At 43.2% G+C, this 23,445-nt stretch overlaps 1 protein-coding gene and 1 long non-coding RNA gene across 2 annotated transcripts; one reads left to right on the top strand and one right to left on the bottom strand.

Moving 5' to 3' along the window:
* Window positions 1–803: 803 nt before the first annotated feature.
* On the bottom strand, window positions 804–13,376 carry LOC139062225 (uncharacterized). Its single transcript, XR_011515829.1, has 3 exons — window positions 13,273–13,376; window positions 8,601–8,720; window positions 804–1,140 (listed from the first exon to the last, which is right to left on the bottom strand). It is a non-coding gene; the product is annotated as an uncharacterized lncRNA (long non-coding RNA).
* Window positions 13,377–17,587: 4,211 nt separating this feature from the next.
* Window positions 17,588–21,550, top strand: ifng1 (interferon gamma 1). The gene is made up of 4 exons (NM_001360735.1): window positions 17,588–17,888; window positions 18,463–18,534; window positions 20,625–20,900; window positions 21,221–21,550. The coding sequence occupies exons 1-4, from the start codon at window positions 17,769–17,771 to the stop codon at window positions 21,359–21,361; spliced, it is 609 nt and encodes a 202-aa protein (NP_001347664.1). The 5' UTR covers window positions 17,588–17,768; the 3' UTR covers window positions 21,362–21,550.
* The last annotated feature ends 1,895 nt before the right edge of the window (window positions 21,551–23,445 follow it).

Raw genomic sequence — 23,445 nt, forward strand, 5'->3', positions numbered from 1 at the left:
TGATTTCAATCTAAATAATCGTGATTATCATTTTTACCAAACTCCAGTAACCCATAGCTAAAGATAAATGTTATTATTGGTCTTTTGTTTTAGTTTATGAATTTCTGACCTACGAGTTGATTCAGTGATGTTAAAATATCCAGCCATCTCCCCAACTGCTTGTTTAACACGTTTGGTTTTTCATCATAATTAATTAGGAGAGGAAAGAGTTAACTGAATAAGAACGAATTGATCCTGGTTAAGTTGATTAGCTTTTTATTTCTTTTCTCAGTTTCATTTGAGCCTCAAAAGTAAACATTTGCTCGTTTTAGAAAGGCATCAGCACTAAAAATGGGAATATGACCTACATTTTAAACTAATGAAACAAAAGGCTGATTTCATAGATGAGCAGAAAACAAAAAGTGATGAGCCAAAGAAGAAAAGGGAAGGAAATCATTTCTGAGTGGAATTACTGAACAGAGGGTGTGACGTGACATCACTCTTACATCAGCGTGTTCCCCAGCTATTCACCAATTACAGGAAGGGATTTCCCCCCTGGTTCATGATGTAATGAAAGTTTCAGAGGTGGGCTGGGTGGTTAAAGTCTGGTGAAAATTTAAAAAATCACTTTATTCCTCTGTTTAGAAAAGAGTGTCCCCACATAAACGAATGGACAAAGATAAACATGTAACAATAAAAGTTTTTATGATGAGGTGACGAGTTTGGACTCTGAAGCATCCTGTGAATAAACCAGCCACTAATTATTATCTAACCCACTTCTGATCAGTTAGCAACAAAGTTTGGAAGCTTAATATGTTCTCTGTTTATAAAATATGTCCAAATGTGCAGAAATTTGAGTAAAAATACAAATAAATAGTATAAAAATATGTTTAAAAAAACATTCACTGCTGCCCAAGAGACTGTTTCAGTAATTCTACTATTATTTTTATGATTATTATTATTGTTAAAGATAATGATGTCAACATTGATACTTTCCATTGTTTTGTAAACTTATTATTTAAATCACTTTAGTGATAGAAAGTGGAGGAGAGCACGTGTTGTTTACCTGTAATTGTTTAAGGCGGTATCACCCCAGCCTCCAACTTCCTGTCGGATTTTCCCCAAACCGCTGATTTCCTTCTCTAGTAATTCTGCTGCATGCTGAAAGTAAAGAGGGCAGGAGGACATATAAAAGATAAAAATGATCATTCTGATGTTTCCTTCACAATAAAAGAGCCACGCATACAATCAAAATGGTTTTCTATTTTGATTTAAACGTTACTAGAGTTTGGGCACACTTGAGGAACGCGCTATATAAATAAAACTTGATTGATCGATGAGGACGCTGATTCCGTCTGTGAGCAGCATAGTAGCTAAAAGCAGCTTCACCCTGATTGGTTGTGACCCGGGTTTCTACCAGCTGACTGTTCCCTAAGGATCTAAGGATGGAGACCAGTCGAAACTGTATGGCACAATTAACTCTGTACTATCTTTAACTGAGTCTGTTGGCCTTACTCCCACTGCTGAGTTATGCACCGACTTACAGAACTTTTCTTTTAAACAAAATCTGTGATATCAGACTCAGCCTCCAGCATCCAGGACAAATTGTCCATGTACAGTGGTGAGAAAAACTCTTTGCCCCTTCCTGATTTCTTATTCTTTTGCATGTTTGTCACACAAAATGTTTCTGATCATCAAACACATTTAACCATTAGTCAAAGATAACACAAGTAAACACAAAATGCAGTTTTGAAATTATGGATTTTATTATTTAGGGAGGGAACTAAATCCAAACCTACATTGCCCTGTGTGAAAAAGTAATTGCCCCCTGAACCTAATAACTGGTTGGACCTCCCTTAGCAGCAATAAATGCAATCAAGCGTTTGCGATAACTTGCTATGAGTCTTTTACAGCGCTCTGGAGGAATTTTGGCCCACTCATCTTTGCAGAATTGTTGTAATTCAGCTTAATTTGAGGGTTTTCTAGCATGAAACGCCTTTTTAAGGTCGATCTACCCCACAGGACTTCCCTGTGCTCTTTTTGTTCTCCTTATAATAAAGACTTTTACTTTAACCCAAGACTTTTAGAAACTGACTCGTGGAACTGGTTGAATTAAACACATACCTCAAGTCATGACATTTGTGTTTACTTGTGTATTTTAAAAAAATAAAATTTTGATGTTGATTTCTGCTTCTATGTGCCACTCTGGTTAATATAAATAAAGCTTCCCTACTTTTGTCATGACTCCCAATCTTTCAGCCTTCATGCAGAACACCTGGTCCCCTCATCAAGCTCCAGCCAAGCCCCGTTTCCGGTCCAGCTACGGTCCAGCCTGTCCAAGTGGCTCTGGTCCAGCCTGTCCAAGTGGCTCCGGTCCAGCCTGTCCAAGAGGCTCCGGTCCAGCCTGTCCAAGTGGCTCCGGTCCAGCCTGTCCAAGAGGCTCCGGTCCAGCCTGTCCAAGAGGCTTTGGTCCAGCCTGTCCAAGAGGCTCCGGTCCAGCCTGTCCAAGAGGCTCTGGTCCAGCCTGTCCAAGTGGCCCCGGTCCAGCCTGTCCAAGTGGCTCCCGTCCAAGAGGCTCTGGTCCACCCTGTCCAAGAGGCTCTGGTCCACCCTGTCCAAGTGGCCCCGGTCCAGCCTGTCCAAGAGGCTCCGGTCCAGCCTGTCCAAGTGGCTCCGGTCCAGCCTGTCCAAGTGGCTCCGGTCCAGCCTGTCCAAGTGGCTCCGGTCCAGCCTGTCCAAGTGGCTCCGGTCCAGCCTGTCCAAGTGGCTCCCGTCCAAGAGGCTCCCGTTCAGCCTGTCCAAGAGTCCACATCTTCGTCCTGTCCACAGTCTCAAGAGTCCATGTCTTCGTCCCATCCTCAGTCCTCTTCGTCCCCTTGGCCTGAAGAGACTTCATTTCCTCATCATCCTCCAGAGTCTGAGTCCCCTTATCCTCCAGTTTCCTGTGTCCCCATCCCCAGAGTTTCCTCCGTCCCCTCAGTCTCCAGAGTTTCCTGCAGGGTCTTCGGCCTCTTCGTCCTTTCCTCGTCCTCGTCCAGAGTCCCTTCCTCGTCCTCGTCCAGAGTCCCCTCTTTGTCCTCGTCCTCCAGTGTCCCCAATCCCCAGACTCCCGCAGTCCCATCTCCGGGTTCCCCGTCGCCGGCCCACCAGACTCCTTTGGCCCTCCTTCCTGGTCCCCTTCCTCCCGCCCTGCTCTGGCCCTCCCTCCTGGTCCCACTCCTCTCGCCCTGCTCTGGTTTCCTGTGGGCGTCTGGTATCTGCCCTTGTGTGTGTGTGTGTGTGGGGGGGGGGGGGGGGGGGGGGGGGGGGGTCTGTCACGACTCCCTATCTTTCAGCCTTCATGCAGCACACCTGGTCCCCTCATCAAGCTCCAGCCAAGCCCAGTTTTCCTAGCAACCTCAGCCTGCACCTCATCAACTCCATTCTTGTCACCTGTTTCTGTCATCAGCCTCATTCACCAGACCTGTTCCTCCTGCTATATAAGAACCATCTAGCGCCCAGTCACCGCCAGATTATTGAACGCCTCTTGCCAGTAAATTCTCCTGCCATTACTCACCTTGCCATCGAAGATCCGGAACCCTGCTCTGTCCCCGACTTCGCCTTTTGGAATTCCCTGTCTGTTCCTCAGCATCTCTGATCTTCTGGCTTTGATCCTGCTTAGTCACCGACCTTGCCTTTTGGATTTCCCTGTCGGACAATTCCCACCTCAGACCTCTGGTAACTCCACTCCTAATAAAGACTTTTTTAGGGCTGAAACGATTCCTCGAGTACCTCGAATAATTCGAGTACAAAAAATCCTCGAGTCAAATTCTCTGCCTCGAAGCTTCGTTTAATTCATGTTTAATTAATTCATGGCTTTACAATCGCCCGTGGTCATGTTTCACCCGGACCGAAATAAGTGACGCACATACACACTGCACTGAATGCACACGCAAGTAGCGAATGTAACTCAACTTTCTCTTAAGCCATGGCGGACAACGTGGACCCCGGTGGAGGGCGAAAAAGACAGAAAATGTCAAAGGTGTGGGACCATTTTTCACGTCGTAAGGCGGAAAACGTAGTCCAGTATAAATACTGTAAAACGTATGTAGCCTACCACAACACCACATCCTCCATGCTGCAACCTGACCAGGAAACATCCACATGTAAATGTCACTTCTGCAAGCGGACTCGGAGCCTCTACAAGATAATGCATGTTAGCCTGTATTTCTATATATTCTGCAGATGCTGTGCGACTTTTTCATTTGTAGCACTCAGTTTCAGCTCACACCGTACGTCTGGTAGCAACACGTCGGTCTTAAAATGTGCTAAAAATAGCTGTTTTTACAACACGTCTGACTTTTTACTGTGTTGTTATTGATGTCTGTTGTCCCTCGGGGTTGCTGCAGGAGGACGCGGGTATTTATGAGTGGCGCAGGAAAACGAATGAAAGTAAATAAATGTTTTATGATCAATATAATTTGACATAACCACGGCAAACATGCTTTCGACAATCCTTGTTAGTGAGACAAAAAAAAGTGTAGAAATTAAAACGAACGTGTGTTAATAGGGAAACAGCTGGCGAGCCATGTTTGAGCATGCGCCGTGAGCGGTTCTGGTGCTGTTTGGGCCACAGCCGCTCGCATTTGTTTACTGTGAGGTAAAGTTGAAGTGCCGAAGTTTTGAAAACTAATTTTGAATAAAACTTGAATAACTGGCAACTGCTTTCTCATTTCAAGAGGTCTTTCATATTTTATAACATGCTATTTGATATAATGGTTTAAAAACGCAAAAGAGTAATTTAGAGTACTCGATTAATCGATAAAAGATTCGATAGAGTACTCGATTACAAAAATATTCGATAGCTGCAGCCCTAGACTTTTTATTTTACTGTGTTTGGCGTCATCACGGGTCTTCCAAGTTCGGATCGTGACAACTTTATAGGAAAAACAACTTGATGCTTTGCTTTCCCTTCTCTTGACACCTACCTACACTGAACAGAAGCTGAATGGCGTGTTAAACCACATTTTGCCTCAGGTGTACAGTCTGACGATGGGAATTTTCTCTCTCAGACAAAGAACAGATGACGGCTGAAAAAAAGTGTCCTTTCTCCAAGGTTTAGAAAAACTGACTCATCTTGCTGATGGATGGAAATGAAGAACATCTTTGTGCTCTCTGACCGAATTAGCAGATATCTCTGCAGCTAGTTTAACATTTTATCGTTTCAGCTTTTCCCATCGGTGAGCTGCTTCATTTAGCAGCTAAATCAAAGTTTTATCATCAAGTCTTCCTTAGGTTTTCTGGTCCCGCCTTTGGTCAGATGGTTTTCATCATTATGTATTTAAATATTAATGGTCTAAGTGTGTTTACTATACAAATGGCTGTCACCATTCACTGATTAAAAAGACAATTCTTGACGTCATAGTCAACAATGATATTAGAAAACTCGATATAACCTTATACAACCCTCTTCCAACTAATTTATGCACTTCTGTGCAATTTTTCTTTTCTGTGGGTGAAAAATCCCCTCAAAGTGCCGATACCAGGACTTAACACCTGGCCAAACTCAGGTTTCTTACACTTTTCACTAAGTCAAACTCAAGCCCTTCTCAAGAACTTTCAGGATGAGTTGTCAAAATTTTCCTGAACCTTACAGTGGTAACAATTTACACATAAATGCTAAAGATGACTGTTTGAAATGACAAATGACCTGCACTTGTATAACTCCTCCTGAGCCATATGGCTCCAAAGCGCTTTACACTACAGTGAATTATTCACCCATTCACACTTCCTTGTTTCAAAAACACAGGTGTTTTGTGCTATGAAGACCAAATGTTCTAATAGAAAGAAACTGGAAAAAGTTTCTGAATTAAAATCTTAATATTCCCACATGGTAGAAGTAAAACTAAAGTGTTACCCTCCACCTCTAAGAGGTAGCTGAAAAATTCAGTCACGTAATCAAATAAAACACACACCTAAGGCTTCATGAACCAAAGATTTCCATCTTGTTGAAAAAACACAGTTCAAGTATAAAAATCAACAGGAATATAAAATTGCAAATAACTGGTTAGTTATCACCTCTCAGTGTGCTCTGAGCTCAACTCTTACCCCAGGTCACATCATGTGCACCAGCACGGTTTCTGGATTTGCTCTGCAGCATGTCATTTGACACCAGGAGTGTGTCAGATACGGATCTGCTGTGCTGCGGTCCATGTAGCTGGGCTCGCGACATCACAAAAACAAGAGAATTGATGTTGTCTGCTTTAAATTAACTTTATTTCTAGTATAAGTATTTTAAACCCATCATCCACCCCCATAACTAGATATTTTGGTCCATGTCTTCTCCCTTTTTGTGTTGCCTTTGTAAAACGTACGTGTGGGTCATAAACTGTGTTGTGATTCTCCTCCACCAGGATATATAATCAATGCTCTCCTCAAAGGATGCAGAGAAGCTGTTCGGTCACTGGTAATGACATATTGTTCACATGCTTAAGAAATTGTAGCTCTGCAATACTTTTATTTTGAAATGTACCAGATGCTTTACACTGACCATGTGTGATTTCCTGTCTAACTAACCCTTTAAACACTGTTGATATAATGACATCCAACTGTACATCTCCTTTAAGCCCCATGAGATGTCTAAGCTGCAGCTGTTACACACCTGCTTAGACTCTATCAAAGCCTGGATGGTGGGAGCTTTCTTCAGCTGAATGAAGATAAGACTGAGATCCTCATCTGTGCCCCAGACAAGCTGGTTCCCAAAGTCAGAGACTCTCTTGGTCAGCTTGCTTCTCACACCAAACCTTCCGTCAGGAATCTTGGTGTGACCTTTGACCCAGCTCTCACCCTGGATTCTCATATCAGTTCTCTTGTTCGCTCTTCCTTCTTCCATCTCAGGAACGTTGCTAAGCTGAGTCCCATTCTGTCCCGCTCTGAACTTGAGACAGTTCTCCACACCTTCATCTCCTCACACTTAGACTACTGTAACTCTCTTTTCACGTGTCTGAGCAGAACCTCCCTGAACCGTCGACAGGTGGTTCAGAACGCCTGTGCTCGGCTTCTGACCAAGTCCTCCAAACACACCCACATCACCCCGCTTCTCCTCCAGCTTCACTGGCTGCCAGTCAACTTCAGGGTTCATTTCAAAGTTAAATAAAGTAATTTTTCCACTCCATTCCAAATAAAATCAAGCTGAAAAGATGATCAAAGCTGTCATCCAGTCTCAAGATATGTGCTTTTAACGTATTTCATTCATTCATTGACCTAATGAAAATATACTTATGGAGTTTCTGAAGAAAAAAACACAAACAACAGTGTGCAAGCTGGGTTTTGAACCTGCAACTGTCTTGGTAAGAGGGCCAAATGCCCCACTGTGTAGCCCTTACTGCTAGGGATGGGTACCGAATTCGGTACTTTTTAAGATACCGACCGAATTCCACAGTACCGACTGAGCACCGATTCACGTAATTTCAAACGGTGCCTCGTTTCGGTACCCGTCCTTCATAACGAGAACTTGCCAAGACAGCTGCGCATGCGCAAGAGCGTTATGTCGTCGGTCCCTGCGAGCCAGTTGTAAACAGAGCAGCATGGTAGAAAGAACGCACGCTAAAGCTTGGGTCCACTTCACTAAATGTGATGGGTAACTGGGTGATGATGAAACCAGCGACAACGATCTAAGTGAGACATCCTCATCTTAATCTGCTCCGGTAGGTAAATATAATTAGCTTGATATGTTAGCTTCCGTTTCGCTAATGGTGCGTTTGCTTTCTCCTCGGAACTCCGAATTTCCGACTAGAAGAACATGAACACGCTCTAAAGTTTGGCTTCACTTTACTAAATGCGACGGGTGACTGGGTGAAGATGAAACCAGCGACAGCGATCTAAGTGTGAGGCATCATCGTTTTAATCTGCTCCAGCAGCTAAATAAACTGTTTAAGATAACGTTAGCTTGATATCTTAGCTTCCATTGCTACCAATGTTATCAGCTAATGGTGCGTTCGCTTTCTCCTCGGAAATTCTAACTTCCCAGTAGGAAAAATCAAAAGAAAAAAGATGGCAAAAGGAATGAAGATACACAGTAAATTTAGTTCACAGTAAAGATGTTTGCTTCAGTTTAATTATCAGCTTATAAAACTACAAGGACGATGTTAAAATACAAACAGTTGTATGTTATTTATCGTGATATTTATCAAATATGGTTATATATTGAGAAAAATATATATTTGATTATAAAAGAAAATTAAAATATTAAACACTCAAAAGTATCGAAAATTGGTACCGTTAAGTACCGGTATCGATTCCTACGTACCGGGAATTAGTACCGGATCGATTCAAATGTCAAAGGTACCCATCCCTACTTACTGCATGTCAAAAGCCTAAACCTGATAACAGTCGCCATCCTCAAAAGCTAAAGCTAACGTTTGGGACAGTAATACACTAAAGCAGAGTTTCAAGGGTGAGAGAACTTTACCTAGATGTTTATTAGAAGTTCAGCTCTGAGATAGTAAAGTTCAGGCTGATGGCTGCAGAAACATTACCATGAATTATTAAAAACAGAAAAACTTCTTCCTGTGAAAGCCCAACGTTTGGAGTAAGGGACAACCCACACATCCTAGCAGATGACTATCATCACCTTAGCTTACCTCTCATCCTCTTCCTGATGTGTCTCAATCCTGCTCAGCTCAAACTTGATGCAAGCGTCCTTCAGACAGGCCAAAGGTCAATGGTTTCTCCTCACTCACCACCTACCACAGACCATGGAGCTGTTTGTAACAGAAGCACAACACATTTTCTTCAGCTGTCAGGTCTGTAGTCTTAAATAAAAGCAGAGGTAAAACTGAATTCTGTGTAAACGCCAACAGAAACATTAAAAGGTTTTCAAACAACAACAGATTATAAAACTGAATAGGCTCTACTCGTTCCCTCCCATCCTCAGGAGAAAAACCGGAACAGACTTTTTAACATAAATGCCCATATGTGCTCGTGGGCGTGGCGCTGGAATTTCAGCATCGCAGCGCCACGGCTGAGCCCATGAGGAACACTGAGGCCCTGTCCACACGTAGCCGGGGATCTGCCAAAACGTAGATATTTTTCTACGTTTTGGCCTGTCATCCACATGAAAACAGAGTTTTTTCACACGAAAACGTATCTTTTTAAAAACTCCGGCCAAAGTGAAGATCTGCGTTTTCTCCGTTTTGGGTGTCTGCGTGTGGACGGACATAACCGGAGTTTTAAGGTCCGCAACGTCACTTTCCGCGACAAAAAAATGCTGACATCACGTGTGCGACCTGTGTTTACACTAGCCGACAGCACGGATGCCCTCAGAGCTGCGCTCGCCTTATCAATTGTCCAAGCGCTTTTTGCTCGTTTGTTTTTGCAAGCGGAATTACTGCTCCTTGCGGAAGACCACAGACGAAGGACGAGGTTAAGAACGGGGGAAGTACTGCCGTCTACAGGTCTGGCATGTCCTTAACAACGTATTTATCCGGGTACGTGTGGACAGAGTTTTTTTTTTAAACGAGGTGGTGTGGATGCACGTTTTTGGAGGGGCGGATATTTGTTTTTAAAAGACCCGGCTACGTGTGGACTAGGCCTGAGTTGCTCCCTGCTGGACCAATCTGTGGCTGGGGTAGAGCCACATGGCACAGTAGCAGCCAGGCGGACATGCTGCTAACAGCTAATGTTATGTAGTTTAGCCCCCTAGTGCAGATAACAGGTAGGATACGGCTGGCAAAAAAGAAAAAATGAGTGCCCTGAAAGGGAGGAAAAGGACAGAGAACACAGCTAATTACGTTGTTGACAATAAGGTAAGCAATCAATTTTACTGTATTACTGTATTAGAGTTAGAATTCACATTAGTTAGAAAAATACTGTAAAAATATCAAAATGTGTCTATCAGCATCACAAGCCTGTGCTGGGGTGGCCGAATTTTACCATTCTTGAGTTGCAACCGCGGGTCACTCCAAATCACTCAAGAGGACCACAAATGGCCCACGAGCTGCACTTTGGAAATCTGATCAAGCCTAAGTTAGGATAGGCCTGTTTAAAAAAGCCAAACACCAAAAGATAACCAAGCCTAACCCCTACTTCATGCTGGAAGCATCAGTGGTGCCGAACAGCAGCGGAACGGTTTACTCTCAAGCTCTGCTGCAAGCCCGTACACGCTGGGAGAGTCTCAGCCGAGGAGCGGCTTCTCCACTGTCCACATCGCTGGACTCGCAAGTAGGGCTGTCGCGGTAACCGCAAAAATGAAATATCGCGATATGAAGAAGCCCACCGCGCTGCATCATGCGCCACCGCGATTACTGAACTTGGTTCAACTCAATGATGCATGTTGAGAAGGATGGCTGCACTGGTATCAAAACCAAACGTTACTTTGCTCCTTTGGGAGCACTTTGGTTTTCAGTACGTCAGCTGCTGCGCAGCCAGAGTCCTTGGCCGAGACAGAGCTGCCACCAGCGGCAAAAATAAATAATAATAAACGCTCGGAGACCTGCTGAAGTCCCGGACAAGCACTGCTTCTGCAACCGTCCCGAAGAGAGTTTGAGCCGAGCTGAAGCTCACTCGCTACCTGCAGGAGGAACGCATCCACCCTAAAGAAACCCCCCTGACATGGTGGAGCAACAACCAGGAGAGATTCCCTTTGCTCGCCAGTCGCACACAAGTACGTGTGCGTTAGTGCAAAAAGAGCACCATCCGAGAAGGTTTTCAGTGTTGCTGGAAATGTTGCCCCCCCTCTCAGATCCTCTCTCAAACCGTATATGGTTAACATGCTGGTTTTCCTTGTGGGTAACAAGGACGTGACCGAGCTATAAATCACCGTCATTCGTGTGTGAAAGTGAAATGATAGTGCGCCCGCCCCCTGGCGCGCGCGCGCCCGGTACATGTTATTTTTTATGCTTGATTTTAAACAACTAAACAAAATGGGGACTTGTTTCTTATTTGTTAGATGCTGCAGCCAAATTTGCATTTAAAAGTTTAACCTTCTCCTGAATTTTGTTGTTTTTAAGTTCAGTCGGACTCCGACTGTCGGAGAAACAAACGTTACTGCGATCTGAGTTGTTACTGCCTTTGAGCTGCATTCAGTAAAGTGTTATAAAAGAAGGCACGGCAATTTTTAACCTTTTTTAAATGTGTAAACATTATGTTTAGATAGTACTGCAATAAAAAAAGGGCTGCAATAATATCGCACACCGCAATATTAAGCCACCCTGAATCACCGCAGGGGGAATTCCTCAACCGCGACAGCCCTACTCGCAAGATTACAAGATCCCTCAAGCCTTCAAAGGTCACTGTTTGTTCATGCAGGCTGCCATTAAACCAAAAATAAGGAAGTCACGCTTATAGGAGCCTAAGTCACACCCATCTACTTCTGGACCACGGGTCTCCGGAAGAAATGAACACAATGGAGCTAAAAACGCTATTTTCTGCTTCCGCTTGTTTTGTGCCATGGATGTGGAATATGATGTCTGTGGATTTTAAAGACGCATTTTGAAACCATGAACCCGCTTATTTCTGAACAGGGGGAAACGTTAATTTAGGTTTTGTGTGAAAATAAGTCCAGGACTATAGATGCGCTTCATGAAAGTGACGATCGAACCAGACACGGAGAAAACTGAGGGAAAATGGCTGTAAGTTCAGCAAACTTTAAATCCTTCCTTCAGGAGGACAGAACCACCATAAATCTGGTCATGTGGTAAGTAGCAGCTACACTAGGGGAGAGGAGATTCTGTGGTGACGTCATACAGTATATGCGACGTGCCAATGTTGGATTTGTAGTCATGCTAACAGCAAAATGTTTACAAATTGATAAATCACAAAGTACGTGACTGGCGTGGTCCAAACACCCATCATTAGTTTTCATTTAAATATAATTACAACATATGTGCGATCCAGGGCATGCGGCAAAGCGGATTAGAAAATAGTTTCACTCTGATTATTTATCTGATCTGATTGCAGTAACAAGACCGGTCTGGATTGCTAAAACTGTACTTGGGAATGTTTTATGGTATTTTATTAGTTTTATGTATGTCTGTTTTTATTGCTGTGTTTTTAATGGTGTACAGTGCTTTGTTTGTCCTTTTGGACATGTGAAAGCGCTTTATAAGTAAAGTTGATTTGATATGATTTGATTAGAAAAAAACTCTTTTAGCCTCGTTGACTTGCATTCATTTTCTTGTTCTTCCGAGAACCCATGAGCCGACCGGAAAGGGAGGAGACTTTGGCTCTCTATAGCTGTTTGATGACATAACATTTCTCTCCACCGCCAGAATTAAACCCATGAAAAGCACACTGTTGCACTTCTCGAAAATAAGCTGATAGGTCACACATAATCTACATCGATATTGTTTAGAAAATTGCTGGACGTTTTACACTGAAACCTATGTGATTTACTGTTAACCGTAGAAATTTACATGTCTAAGAAGTGGCTTGCGACAATAAAACCCATTCCTAACTTTAGCGGTGCGGCGTGCTGCTTCTGGGATGCTCCTTGAAATTGCTGTGTTGTAGCAGGTGTGAATCAACCCCACAGGCTATAATGGATTGTATTTGAAACAGCTACGTTCCGCTGCCGTTCCACGCCCCTGATGCTTCCAGTGAGAAGTAGGGGTTACACACTATAACACGTAGTTTGTTTTAAAATGGATTAAATTAAATAATAATTTACACTTAAAGCAAAAGAGAAACAATTCAGTGCTTTAAACTGAACTGAAGCAGAAGCATGAAAAGGAAACCACAAAAAATTGTCTTCATTAAACTTTCGAATATATTATATTTCACAATAAATCGTAGAGAGCAAATCTAATTCTAATTTAATTTAAGTTGTCTTTTGGGTTTAAAACTGGGTGTACAAGCCAATTAAAGACATTTTTTACTTCTAATTTATTTTTGTTGAAAGTTTGAAGGATTAAAAATGTCAGAATCCATTTATTTTATTTGCCACAAACGCAGAACAGGACGGACTAGCGCCACTACGCTGGAGTTGATCCAAGATGGACTCCCCAGTCACGAGCCAACTTCAGTTTCATGACAAGAGAAAAATGTGCAAGTAAATCAGATAGAAAACGGATCAAATTTATTTTACGGTAAGTGTTTATTATTATTTATCGAAATTATTCGGCTTCCTCTCTAAAGCTTTCCAACTTGATGAATTCGTTTTGTCTCTTAATATTTCAAACCCAAATCATAGCAAACAGCTGGCTAATGCTAACAATAACGTTAGCTAGTTTTACCTTTTCGACACGGCCTAGAATTGAGATATTCTAAAAGTACAACTGAAAGTTATATTGTTTAAACGTTTGTTTGTTTACTTACTCTGAGTCTATTTTACCCTTTTCCCGCAGAAAAATTGACGTCTTAATTAAATGTAACACGACGCCTGCTGGACCGACATTTGTACAGTTCTGAGTTGGTACGGTCCACTTTGGGGGGGGGGGTTAAATCCAAACCAATTATCATTTTCTCTGCTGAAAACATAAACTGCTTTACCGAACGTAAAATCATTACATATACTAGGTATACCAGTGATTTAATATAACAGCTACAGTTTTGTCATATTTAGGAGGGGCTTAAATTTAAACTGGTGTAACAGACACCCCTCCCCCCTCATCCACTTAATTTCACCTGGTCCTCTCAAGTTGTGAGGAAAAAAGCTTATTTTTTACCTTTTTAATTTGTATTTTTTATTTATTTACAGCTTTTTGTAATATGTATGCCGTACAGTTTCTGCAAATGCGCTGTTACAGCAGAAAATAGGGAACAAATAGCCTGATATGAAGATGATTTTCGAATGGTCGGACAAGTATCAAAATGAGGTCATAATTTCATTAGGCACATTAAGTCTTAAGGTGTTTTAAAGACTGTAAACCCTGGGAAGAGGTAAATAAAAATGTAGGATTGTTTTAAGTTTGAAAATAAATATTTTTTACCCTCATGAACAGATTTATCTCTTGTTGATGGCCATTGCCCCAAATTAATTCTAGGTGCAGTCTTTGGGCTGCATGGTGGTGCAGTTAGTGGCACTGTTGCCTCACAGCTAGATGGTCATAGGTCCGAAATCAGCTGCAAGTAAGACTAAATTGCTTTGAATAAAAATAGTTGCAAAATGCAAACATAAACAATGCCTCTGCAGTGAAAGTATTAGGTAGTAGTATCACAGGCACAAAACTGAACTGGTTTTTATTTTGGGGAGGATGTTTCAACTCTATTCACTACACAACATTCACCTGCAAGGTCATGTTTTATTACCAGCAGCATATTTATTATCAATAAAACATAATCTATGTGGATTACTATTAAAGAATGGCTAAAAGTTCTGCAGTCTCAGTGTTTTCTGTAAAACTGTGATGCAGCACGTAACTTTTGTTAACTTTTTGTGTTTACCTGTAGTTTAATTTTTCATGCATCAGCTCATTTACAATAAAACACTTTCTGTGAAGCCCAGACACTTTGATGTGGTTGGATTTCCTCTTTGCTCTTGATGCAACATGCAGCAGGTATTTTACCACACCCTCACATCAGCTGCATTTATATTTCTGCTGCCCAGTGCTTCATCTCTGTTTCCAGGGAGTTTTCACTTCTACTGCACAGAGTCAGGCACAGAGGCGGGTATTTCTGTTTCCTTTAAACTGAATGAGGAACAGTTAATTTTCCATGAATGCTTAGGCTGTTGTCCACATAATTCAATGTTATCTGTACTGTTATTGTGTTTTCTCTTTGCAAAGGTGTGATGAGTTTTCTGGAAAGTTATCATGTTAATAAGCAGTTGTGGCATGTGCAGTGACCTGCTTCAATAAAGAAAAATTGGCGTTGGGATCTCTGGAATTGCACTTTGCTGGATCGCATCGTACTTCACGGTATGGCCTACCTCAAGTAGGGCATCCCAGACAGCCCTCTCCCCGTCCACCTCCACCAGCTCCTCCGGCAGGACCCCAAGGAGATTGTGGGCCAGATTGGACATGCGCATGCTCCAACGTGTACTGGGTCAACCCAGGGGCCTCCTGCTGGGCGGACATGCCCATAACACCACCCCAGGAAGGCTTCTAGACAACATGTACACATCAGCACCAACACCTCGAAGTAGCCTTTGCCATTTCAGTTTGCCTCCAGCATGTAGTTGTTCCACAATAATAGCTTATGTAGCTCTGATGTCCAGGTGAATGTGAAGAAGCCGTTTTCATCCTTACTTCCATAAAGGATGGGGCAGTCTGAATTATATAAATGTGTCCATCCTTTATTCACATTCAACAGAAACTGACTACTGAGGTTGTTTTTCAAACTAGCTTTAATGTGAAATTTGTGGCCAGAAAGAGCTGCAGCAGCATGTTTATCATGTTTATGTGGTTCTAAAAGGTAAACGAAACTTCAGCTGTTGTGTTTTTAAATGTTTTCTGATGCTCTGAAACTTTTAATTCAATTACAGGTTTGCAGGAGAAGAAGAAGAAGAAGAAGAAGAAGAAGAAGAAGAAGAAAATATCATTTCTCTAGCGCCTCTCAAGATAAAAACAGAGAGGCACTTCACAAAAACAAAAAATGAAAAAATATAAAAAAGAAGTTAGATAATGGTTAAAAATATATTTAAAATGAGCAAAAAATAGACAACTGTGATTAAAAATGTAAAGAAAGAGAGAGAGTGAACAGGAAAGAGGGAAATCAGTGGATCCTGAGGAAGGTGGAATAGGTGGGGAGAGCAGAACAAAGAGAGAGAGGTGAAGAAGGTCATACAAAAGCCAGCTTGAACAAGTGAGTCTTCAGCTGCTTTTTAAAGGAGACCACTGAGCCCACTGATCTCAGGCTCAGGGGGAGAGAGGTCCAGAGTCTGGGGGCCACAGCAGCAGATGATCTGTCACCTTTGACCTTTAGCCTGGTGCTGCACAACCACTAGGCTTTGGTCACTGGACCTCAGGGACCTGCTGGGGGTGTAGGGACTAAGAAGATCACCAATGTAAGATGGTGCTTGTCCATGTAAGGCCCTATAGACCAGAACCAGGATCTTGAAATCAACCCTGGAGTTGACTGGAAAAGTTAAGAGGTGGATGCCTCCGAGGTTGGAGCGGGAGTGGTCCTGTCCCAACGGGGGTCTGATAACAAGCTCCACCCTTGCTGCTATTTCTCCCGTAAGTTCACTCCAACCCAAGAACGGTACGAAGTCGGCGACAGGGAACTTCTGGCCATAAAGTAGGCACTGGAAAAATGACGTCACCGGCTTCTGGGGACCGCTGAGCCTTTTCGTATATGGACGGACCATCAGAACCTTATCCACCTTCAGACCGCAAAACAGCTCAACCCCCGCCAAGCCTGTTGGGCTCTGTTCTTCAGACCTTTCAACTTCCACCTAGCCTACCGCCCTGGATCTAAGAATGCTAAGGCTGATGCCCTCGCTCAACAGCACATGTCGGCTCCCACGGACCCTGATCCAGCCCATGTACTCCCTGCCAAACGGTTCTTGGTCCCTTTACGTTGGCCCTTGGAGGACTCGATCAGAGCAGCTGTCCTTGGGGAACCTGCTCCCCCTGAAACACCTACTAATTGCCTGTATGTTCCTTCTGCCTGCAGATCAGAGGCCCTGGTGTGGACTCACTCTTCTCCCTTCTCCAGGCACCCTGGACCCACTCGTACCCTACAACTGCTCCTGCGGTCCCTGTGGAGGCCCTCTATGGCCAAGGATATGGAGGAGTTCGTTGCTGCCTGAGAGGTCTGTGCCAGGTCCAAAACCTCCAATCGGCCCACCACTGGCGACCTGCAGCCCTTGCCCGTTCCCAAACGTTCTTGGTCGCATGAGGGTCTGGATTTCGTCACCGGTCTCCCCATGGTGGATGGCCTTGACACTATACTCACCATTGTGGACTGTTTCTCCAAAGCCATCCACCTGGTTGCACTCCAGGGCCTTCCTACTGCTAAACAGACTGCCGAAATGTTCCTGGAGCACATCGCGCGCCTGCACGGCTTCCCATCGGACATTGTCACTGACAGGTGGCCTCAGTTCACTGCCCGACTCTGGAAAGCATTCTGTCGTCTGGTGGGCGCCACCTCCAGCCTTTCCTCTGGCTACCACCCCAAGACCAATGGCCAGACAGAACCAGAACCGTTCATCACCATGACATGTAAATATACATATAGATGTACATGTATATTTACATGTAGATGTACATCTACATGTATATTTACATGTAGATGTACATGTACATCTTTATGTATATTTACAGATTGTGGCTTCCTGTGGCCTCAAAAGACTTTAGGCAGTTTCTACAACTTTGCATCTTCTGAAGAAACCAGTGAGGTGGAGTTAGCTTTAGCGTCCGGTCAGACACTCATCAGAGTTCCCGGCTAAACCTGAAGTTCATCAGACGGTTCTGGGTTGGTAATGGTTTCCATTGTGTTTCTGCTGCATCTGATGATTTCTGATGCAGGCTGCAGCCTAACCGTCAGCCATTGTAAGAGTCCTGCAACAACTGTGTAATGAGAAATTCCAATAAAACACCTGGGTGAAGTGGAAGTCATCAGCGAGTTAGTTAATGATTTTTGTTTAACATGCGTGAGTGGGAGACCCCTCACCCACTTCTATGAAATTTGGTGATTTAAAGGAAACTGACAACCACAGTTTTCACACTTAGATCACTGCTGCATCTCTGCGTCGCGCACCTTCTCTCTCTCACGCTGATATAAATTAATGCTTTCACGAAGAGTCAGACAGTTTGAGCGAACTTCAGGGCAAGAGACACACAAGTGGCAGAGCGTCTTCAGAACCGCTCCAACAGGGATCGAAAACCGCCTAGCACACGTGGCCGACAGGAGCTCGGGGAGGAAAAACGATGGCTGCTGTGATGAGACTGGTGGTCTGTCTGTCCGTCTGGCTGTCTGCGTCTCAGGTCAGCGGTTCCTACATCCCTCAGGACATGAACAGGACTCTGCAGAACCTCAACAAGTACTACGTGAGTATTACTGGGACTCAGATCTACCTGTTCTATAGAGTTCTGAGTAACTTTCTTTGTTCTGGTGCTCACTTTCTGTTTCCTGATGCTCTCATCGCAAACACACACACTCAACACACACACACACATATCCATGCACATGCGCACACACACATCTGCCACCATGTAAAAGAACTATTCTGTTTTCTTGCATCCAAACTATAAAAAGATGTCATCTTCATTTTACTTTATAAAAATCCTCAAACAGCTAATCCATAATCTGAGTTTAAAAGTTGTTTCTTCCATGAGCATTCCTGAATGCACCAAAAAGTGTTGGTTGTTCTCCCATAAAGTGATAGGAACAAGTTATGCTTTGGTCATGTTTACTATTTAGCTCAGATTATTTTGTTGAAGACCTTGCCAGAAACTATGAACCTCAGATTAAAGATGGTCGCCGAAGGCACCCCTAATGGTAACTCGATTGTCTTTAAACACATCACCTACTTGGCTAACTGTCCCTGAAAGCATCATTAAGGCCAGTTCATGCTAAACCAGAGTGGAAACATTAATTAACGTTGTTGTTGTTTTTTCACAGACCATTTTAAACCAAGACCAATTTGATGGGAAACACGTCTTCTCCAGGGAGCCTCTGAAAGGAAAGATTGAGGTAACTGAAAGAAATTTTAACAGGGAAAAACTCTGAAATGTTATGTTTAATAGTTAGACTACAGACTTCACACACACACACACACACACACACACACACACACACACATATATATATATATATATATATATATATATAATACTGATATAATATAATATAATATAATGTAATAATATAAGGCTGCGCAGTGGCGCAGTGGTCAGAGCTGTTGCCTTGCAGTTAGAAGGTCCTGGGTTCGCTTCCCGGCCTGGGATCTTTCTGCATGGAGTTAGCATGTTCTCCCTGTGCATGCGTGGGTTCTCTCCAGGTACTCCGGCTTCCTCTCAAAAACATGACTGTTAGGTTGATTGGTCTGTCTGAATTGTCCTTAGGTGTGTGTGTGTGCATGATTGTTTTTCCTGTGTGTCTCTGTGTTGGCCTGCGATGGACTGGCTCTCTGTCCAGGGTGTACCCAGCCTGATTGCAGATTGACCTCTGGAGATAGGCACCTTGGGCAAGGCACTTCACTCTCCTTGCCTGCTGGTGGTGGCCGGAGGGAACGGCACTAAAGCACCTAAATGATACATGACACGCACTTGTATAGTGTCTTTCAGGGGTCAGAGGACTCCAAAGTGCTTTACACTACAGTGAATCAGTCATCCATCCACATGCTGGTGGTGATGAGCTACAGTGTAGCGACAGCTGCCCTGGGGCGCACCGACAGAGGCGAGGCGACAGAAACGATGTCATTAATGTCAAGTAAACAACTTTAACAATCATTCAGCTTCAGAGACATCATCTCTAACATTTAAACCCAACATGTCTCTACGTGTTTTTAGCATCATGCTAACGCAGGCTAACTGCATGGGGTTACATTAATGGAGGAAAACCAGCAAATTTTAAGATTTACGGTTTAAAGGTGACTTTAGGTGGAACAGTGTTCAGACTGTGAGTCTGCTGAAAGTGGAAGTATTCAGTGGTTTATTTGTGCTAGCTAGGCTGTTACGCTAGCTTGTGCTGACTCAGACGGTAGTTAGCTTTCCCTCCGGTTTCTGTCGCAGCTCAAACATCGCCCTGCTGTTTACTGTGAGGTTTATGTGGTTTTTCCTGCATTCTGCAGCCTTTCTGCTATGACTTTCAAACTCCACAAGATGCTTTCACTTGCCATCAGCTGTGATCCAAACCCGGTTTCGAGTGCTGAACAAGCAGCTGGTTTCAGTTGAACGTTTCACGTGGTTCTCAGCGGCTGTCTTCCCAAGTTTCTTCCAAAGATTTTCATCTGTTTCTGGTTTAGATTGTGTACCTGAATAACTTTACACCTGGTCCAAAACTAAACATCTCATTGTCGAAAGATGTTGAAGCTTCATTTAGACGTGTCTTAGAAGGTGGTGTTGAAGGATGACGTGAGAAGCAAACACGTAAAAACACGTTTGTTGGTTCTGTTGCTGAATGTCGCTCAGGTCCATTAGCAGGTTTTGGACAGGTACATCATGTAGTCATGCTGATGATGTGGACTACAGCAGCCTCCTTCAGCAGTTTTATCTCATGACCTTTCAGGGTTTTTCCACCTAGCTTTTCCTTTACTCAACCACACGGTTGTGAATTCTTTCCCTTCCAAAGGTTCATTGTGACTCATTTGAGTTTACACACCCTAAGAGGAAACAAGCAACGGTTTATATGAAAACAAAATCTATTAGCATGCTAGGATGCTTCCTGTTTCCGAGGCTTTAAGACCCCCTGACTCAAAGTGAAACTCACCTACAGTTTTCATCGGGCTTAACTTTTAAAAATGACTTTCAGACATGCACGATCTTGACCAAATTCAGTTGAAAGCCGGCTCGAGAACGAGTTTGCCAGTTAAACAGAAGTTTGATATTGACGTTTAACGGTGAGTGGGTGGCCTTCCCCTTTTAGGCCCTCAGTGCTCTTCATTCAACCACAGAGTTTTTCCTCTGGGTGAAAAGCTCTTTGCACATTGGGGGCTTGAACATGTTTTTCAGAACAATACCAAGTTATTTATCAACCGTTTTCCAAGAGCTTGTGAAACACAAAGAAAAGATCAACACTCTGGGTTCAAGCTGAACCAAATTCACGTTTGTTCTGTTTTTCAGTCGAGGATGTTGTACATGGGAGGTATTTTGGAGGCGTACGAGAAGTTGATCGGACACATGTTGAGGCAGCTGCCCACTCCAAGTCCTCCACTGACGAGCAAACAGAAACACTCCTCCTCCGTCACAGCCACCTCCAGCTCTTCAAGGTCAGAGGCCACAGACGGAGTCAGACCAAAGCTGGAGTACATCCTGAGGAAGATCCAGGAGCTGAAGAAACACCGCTATCAGGAGCAGATGAGGATCCTGCATGGACTCCAGGGCCTTCGGCATGTTCAGGTACGTAGACCTCCGTCTCTGGAAGTTTATGTTTAGCTCCATGAAGGAGGTTTTACCCAGAAGTAGGACTCATTCAGGCCTTGGTGAAAGCGTATGGGGAAGCATTACGGTCCTTAGAGAGGACACGAAGGAAGTCACATACCAGGATCCTAACTTAGAACGTTTTTAAATGGAGGTCAGGAGGTTTTGAAGTAAATAGTGGCAAAGCTCAATAAACGACTTGACAAACGTTTGTGTCTCCGCCTAAAAGACTGGGAATAGTCTTCAACATGTCTTCATGTCTTGTTGTCTCTAATAACTGAAATAACCATCTTCTCCAGACAAACAGTACCAGGGTCCAGAGCAAAGCATTGTGGGAACTGCCATGGATTTTTGAGGAGGCGAGCTCGCTGGCTGATAACATCATGAAGAGGAGAAGGCGGCGGCGTCAGGCGAGGACCAAGCTTCGACTGAAGGATTAGACTCGGATCCATAAGGCAACGCCAGCAGGATAAGGACGTCAGCTTTTAAAGAAAGACATCATCTCTACTTGGATTTCATGGATTCTGATACATTAATGAGCCTGATAAATATGGTACTTTTGCAAAAATTAATAAGGTTATTTTTACTCTACAGACTCAATATCACTTGGACTTCAATTCAATTCAAGTTTATTTATGAAGCGCCAAATCACGACCAGAGTCGTCTCAAGGACCTTCACACAGTAAACATTCCAATACAGGTCAGGTCATTAAGCCAATCAGTTACAAGTTTCCTATATAAGGAACCCAGCAGGTCGCATCGAGCAGTCTAAGCCTATAGCAGCATAAATGCAGAGATAACTCTGGATAACCAAGCCTTTTAGATGGAGGCAGGGCAAGGGAGAGCCGTCTTTACCGACTGTAAACTCCACCTCCCTCTACTCCCCTACTCTTCCAGATCTGGGCTAACATCAGATTTTAACCATAGGCCCTATCAGATAAAAATGTTTAAGCCTATACCTGGAAATACTTGATTTTTAATTCGACATGAAACATCGACTCTGCAGATGATTCAAAAGGAGAAACTCACAGAGACGATATTCATCATTGTTGCTTTATTTCACTTTTACAACGAATGCAAATCATTGTTGCTTTATTGTGACTGGATGTTGTTGGACGGGTGGGCGGGGCCAGAGTTTGAGTGAAAAAGTTCAAGTCTCTTGTTGTTTTTCTCTGAGGTGCCAAAGAGACGTTTACAGTTCACGAGTTTAACTTCCTTTCCATCTCTGAACATTTGAGTCCAGCTCTGAGGTTCTGTTTCAGGAGAAGACCTGCACTAGTCCACGATTCCTTCATGTCACTGACTCGGTTCAGTTTTGCGATATTTATTTAATATTTAACGTTTATTTAATGATGAGTCATGCTGTTTTCACTGATTATTTATTGTGTATTTATTGATTGGCTGAATAAAACTGAGTGAACTTGACATTGACTTTTTTTGTTCTGTGAAGATGTGTGTGTGTGTGTGTGTGTGGGGGGGGGGGGGGGTATGGAAATGCATTACTAATTCCAGAAAGTATAAAAAGTGAAAGATGGGTAGTAAGTAAGTAACACTATTAGTAAAGAACAGACAGGAGTTATATAAGCAGGCTCAATGAAACAGTGTAGGAATAAGAACAATCAAATAAAAGCAGTTGTATGTTTATGTTTATTTGTTTATTTATTTGTCAGATGCTTTTATCCAAAGCGACTTACAATCTATATCCTATAGGGCATGTTGTGATCTGTGGGGGAAACCGGAGTACCCGGAGGAAACCCACGCATGCATGGGGAGAACACGCACCTCCACGCAGAAAGGCTGCTGCCGAGTTTCGAACCTACAACCTTCGTGCTGCGAGGCAACAGTGCTAACAACTGCGCCACCAGTTGTAAAATGATGTATGATCCACTGCGTCTACCCACTTTAGAGTTGCTGGGATGGCATCCCGTGGCGCAGGAGCAAAGCTGAAAATGCACGCTAGCCCCTTATTTTCACCCTGGTGCACAACCAACAGGTCCTGTGTAGCGTCACACTTTATAGCGTAACGACTGCATATTTAATTATGACCAATAAGATGTGATGATTCCATATTAATATGAAATATCAACCTGATTGATCTTTGAATGTTTAATCAGAAGAGTTTAGGATTCTTTGCTTATTCAGGGATCATAAACACACTTCGTATTAATCCAGACAGAGTCAGCATTTAGTTAAAAAGGAGTTTTATTCTTTTCTAAACTAATGATTATACATGACAAGCTATGAATGATGAGATGTGATGGAGTGGATATGAGGTGATGGAGTGTGATGTGCAGGTGGTGTGGTGTAAGCTAGTTGTTTATCAGAACCTTTGTATCTGAAACAAATTGTGAAATCTGGGTGTTAAAGAATTTTGGTCTGCTATAAACTAGAGAGTTTATTATTAATGAAACAGCATCAGACACAGTCTGTTGAGTCTACAAACCCTGATGGAGACCCCCAGCAGATCCGGAATGTCAGGAAGTCGGGTGGACCTCAAGGCAACGAAGTTTGTAGAATAACCACA

Source organism: Nothobranchius furzeri, chromosome 1 (assembly GCF_043380555.1).
Source record: "Nothobranchius furzeri strain GRZ-AD chromosome 1, NfurGRZ-RIMD1, whole genome shotgun sequence".
Taxonomy (NCBI): Eukaryota; Metazoa; Chordata; class Actinopteri; order Cyprinodontiformes; family Nothobranchiidae; genus Nothobranchius; species Nothobranchius furzeri.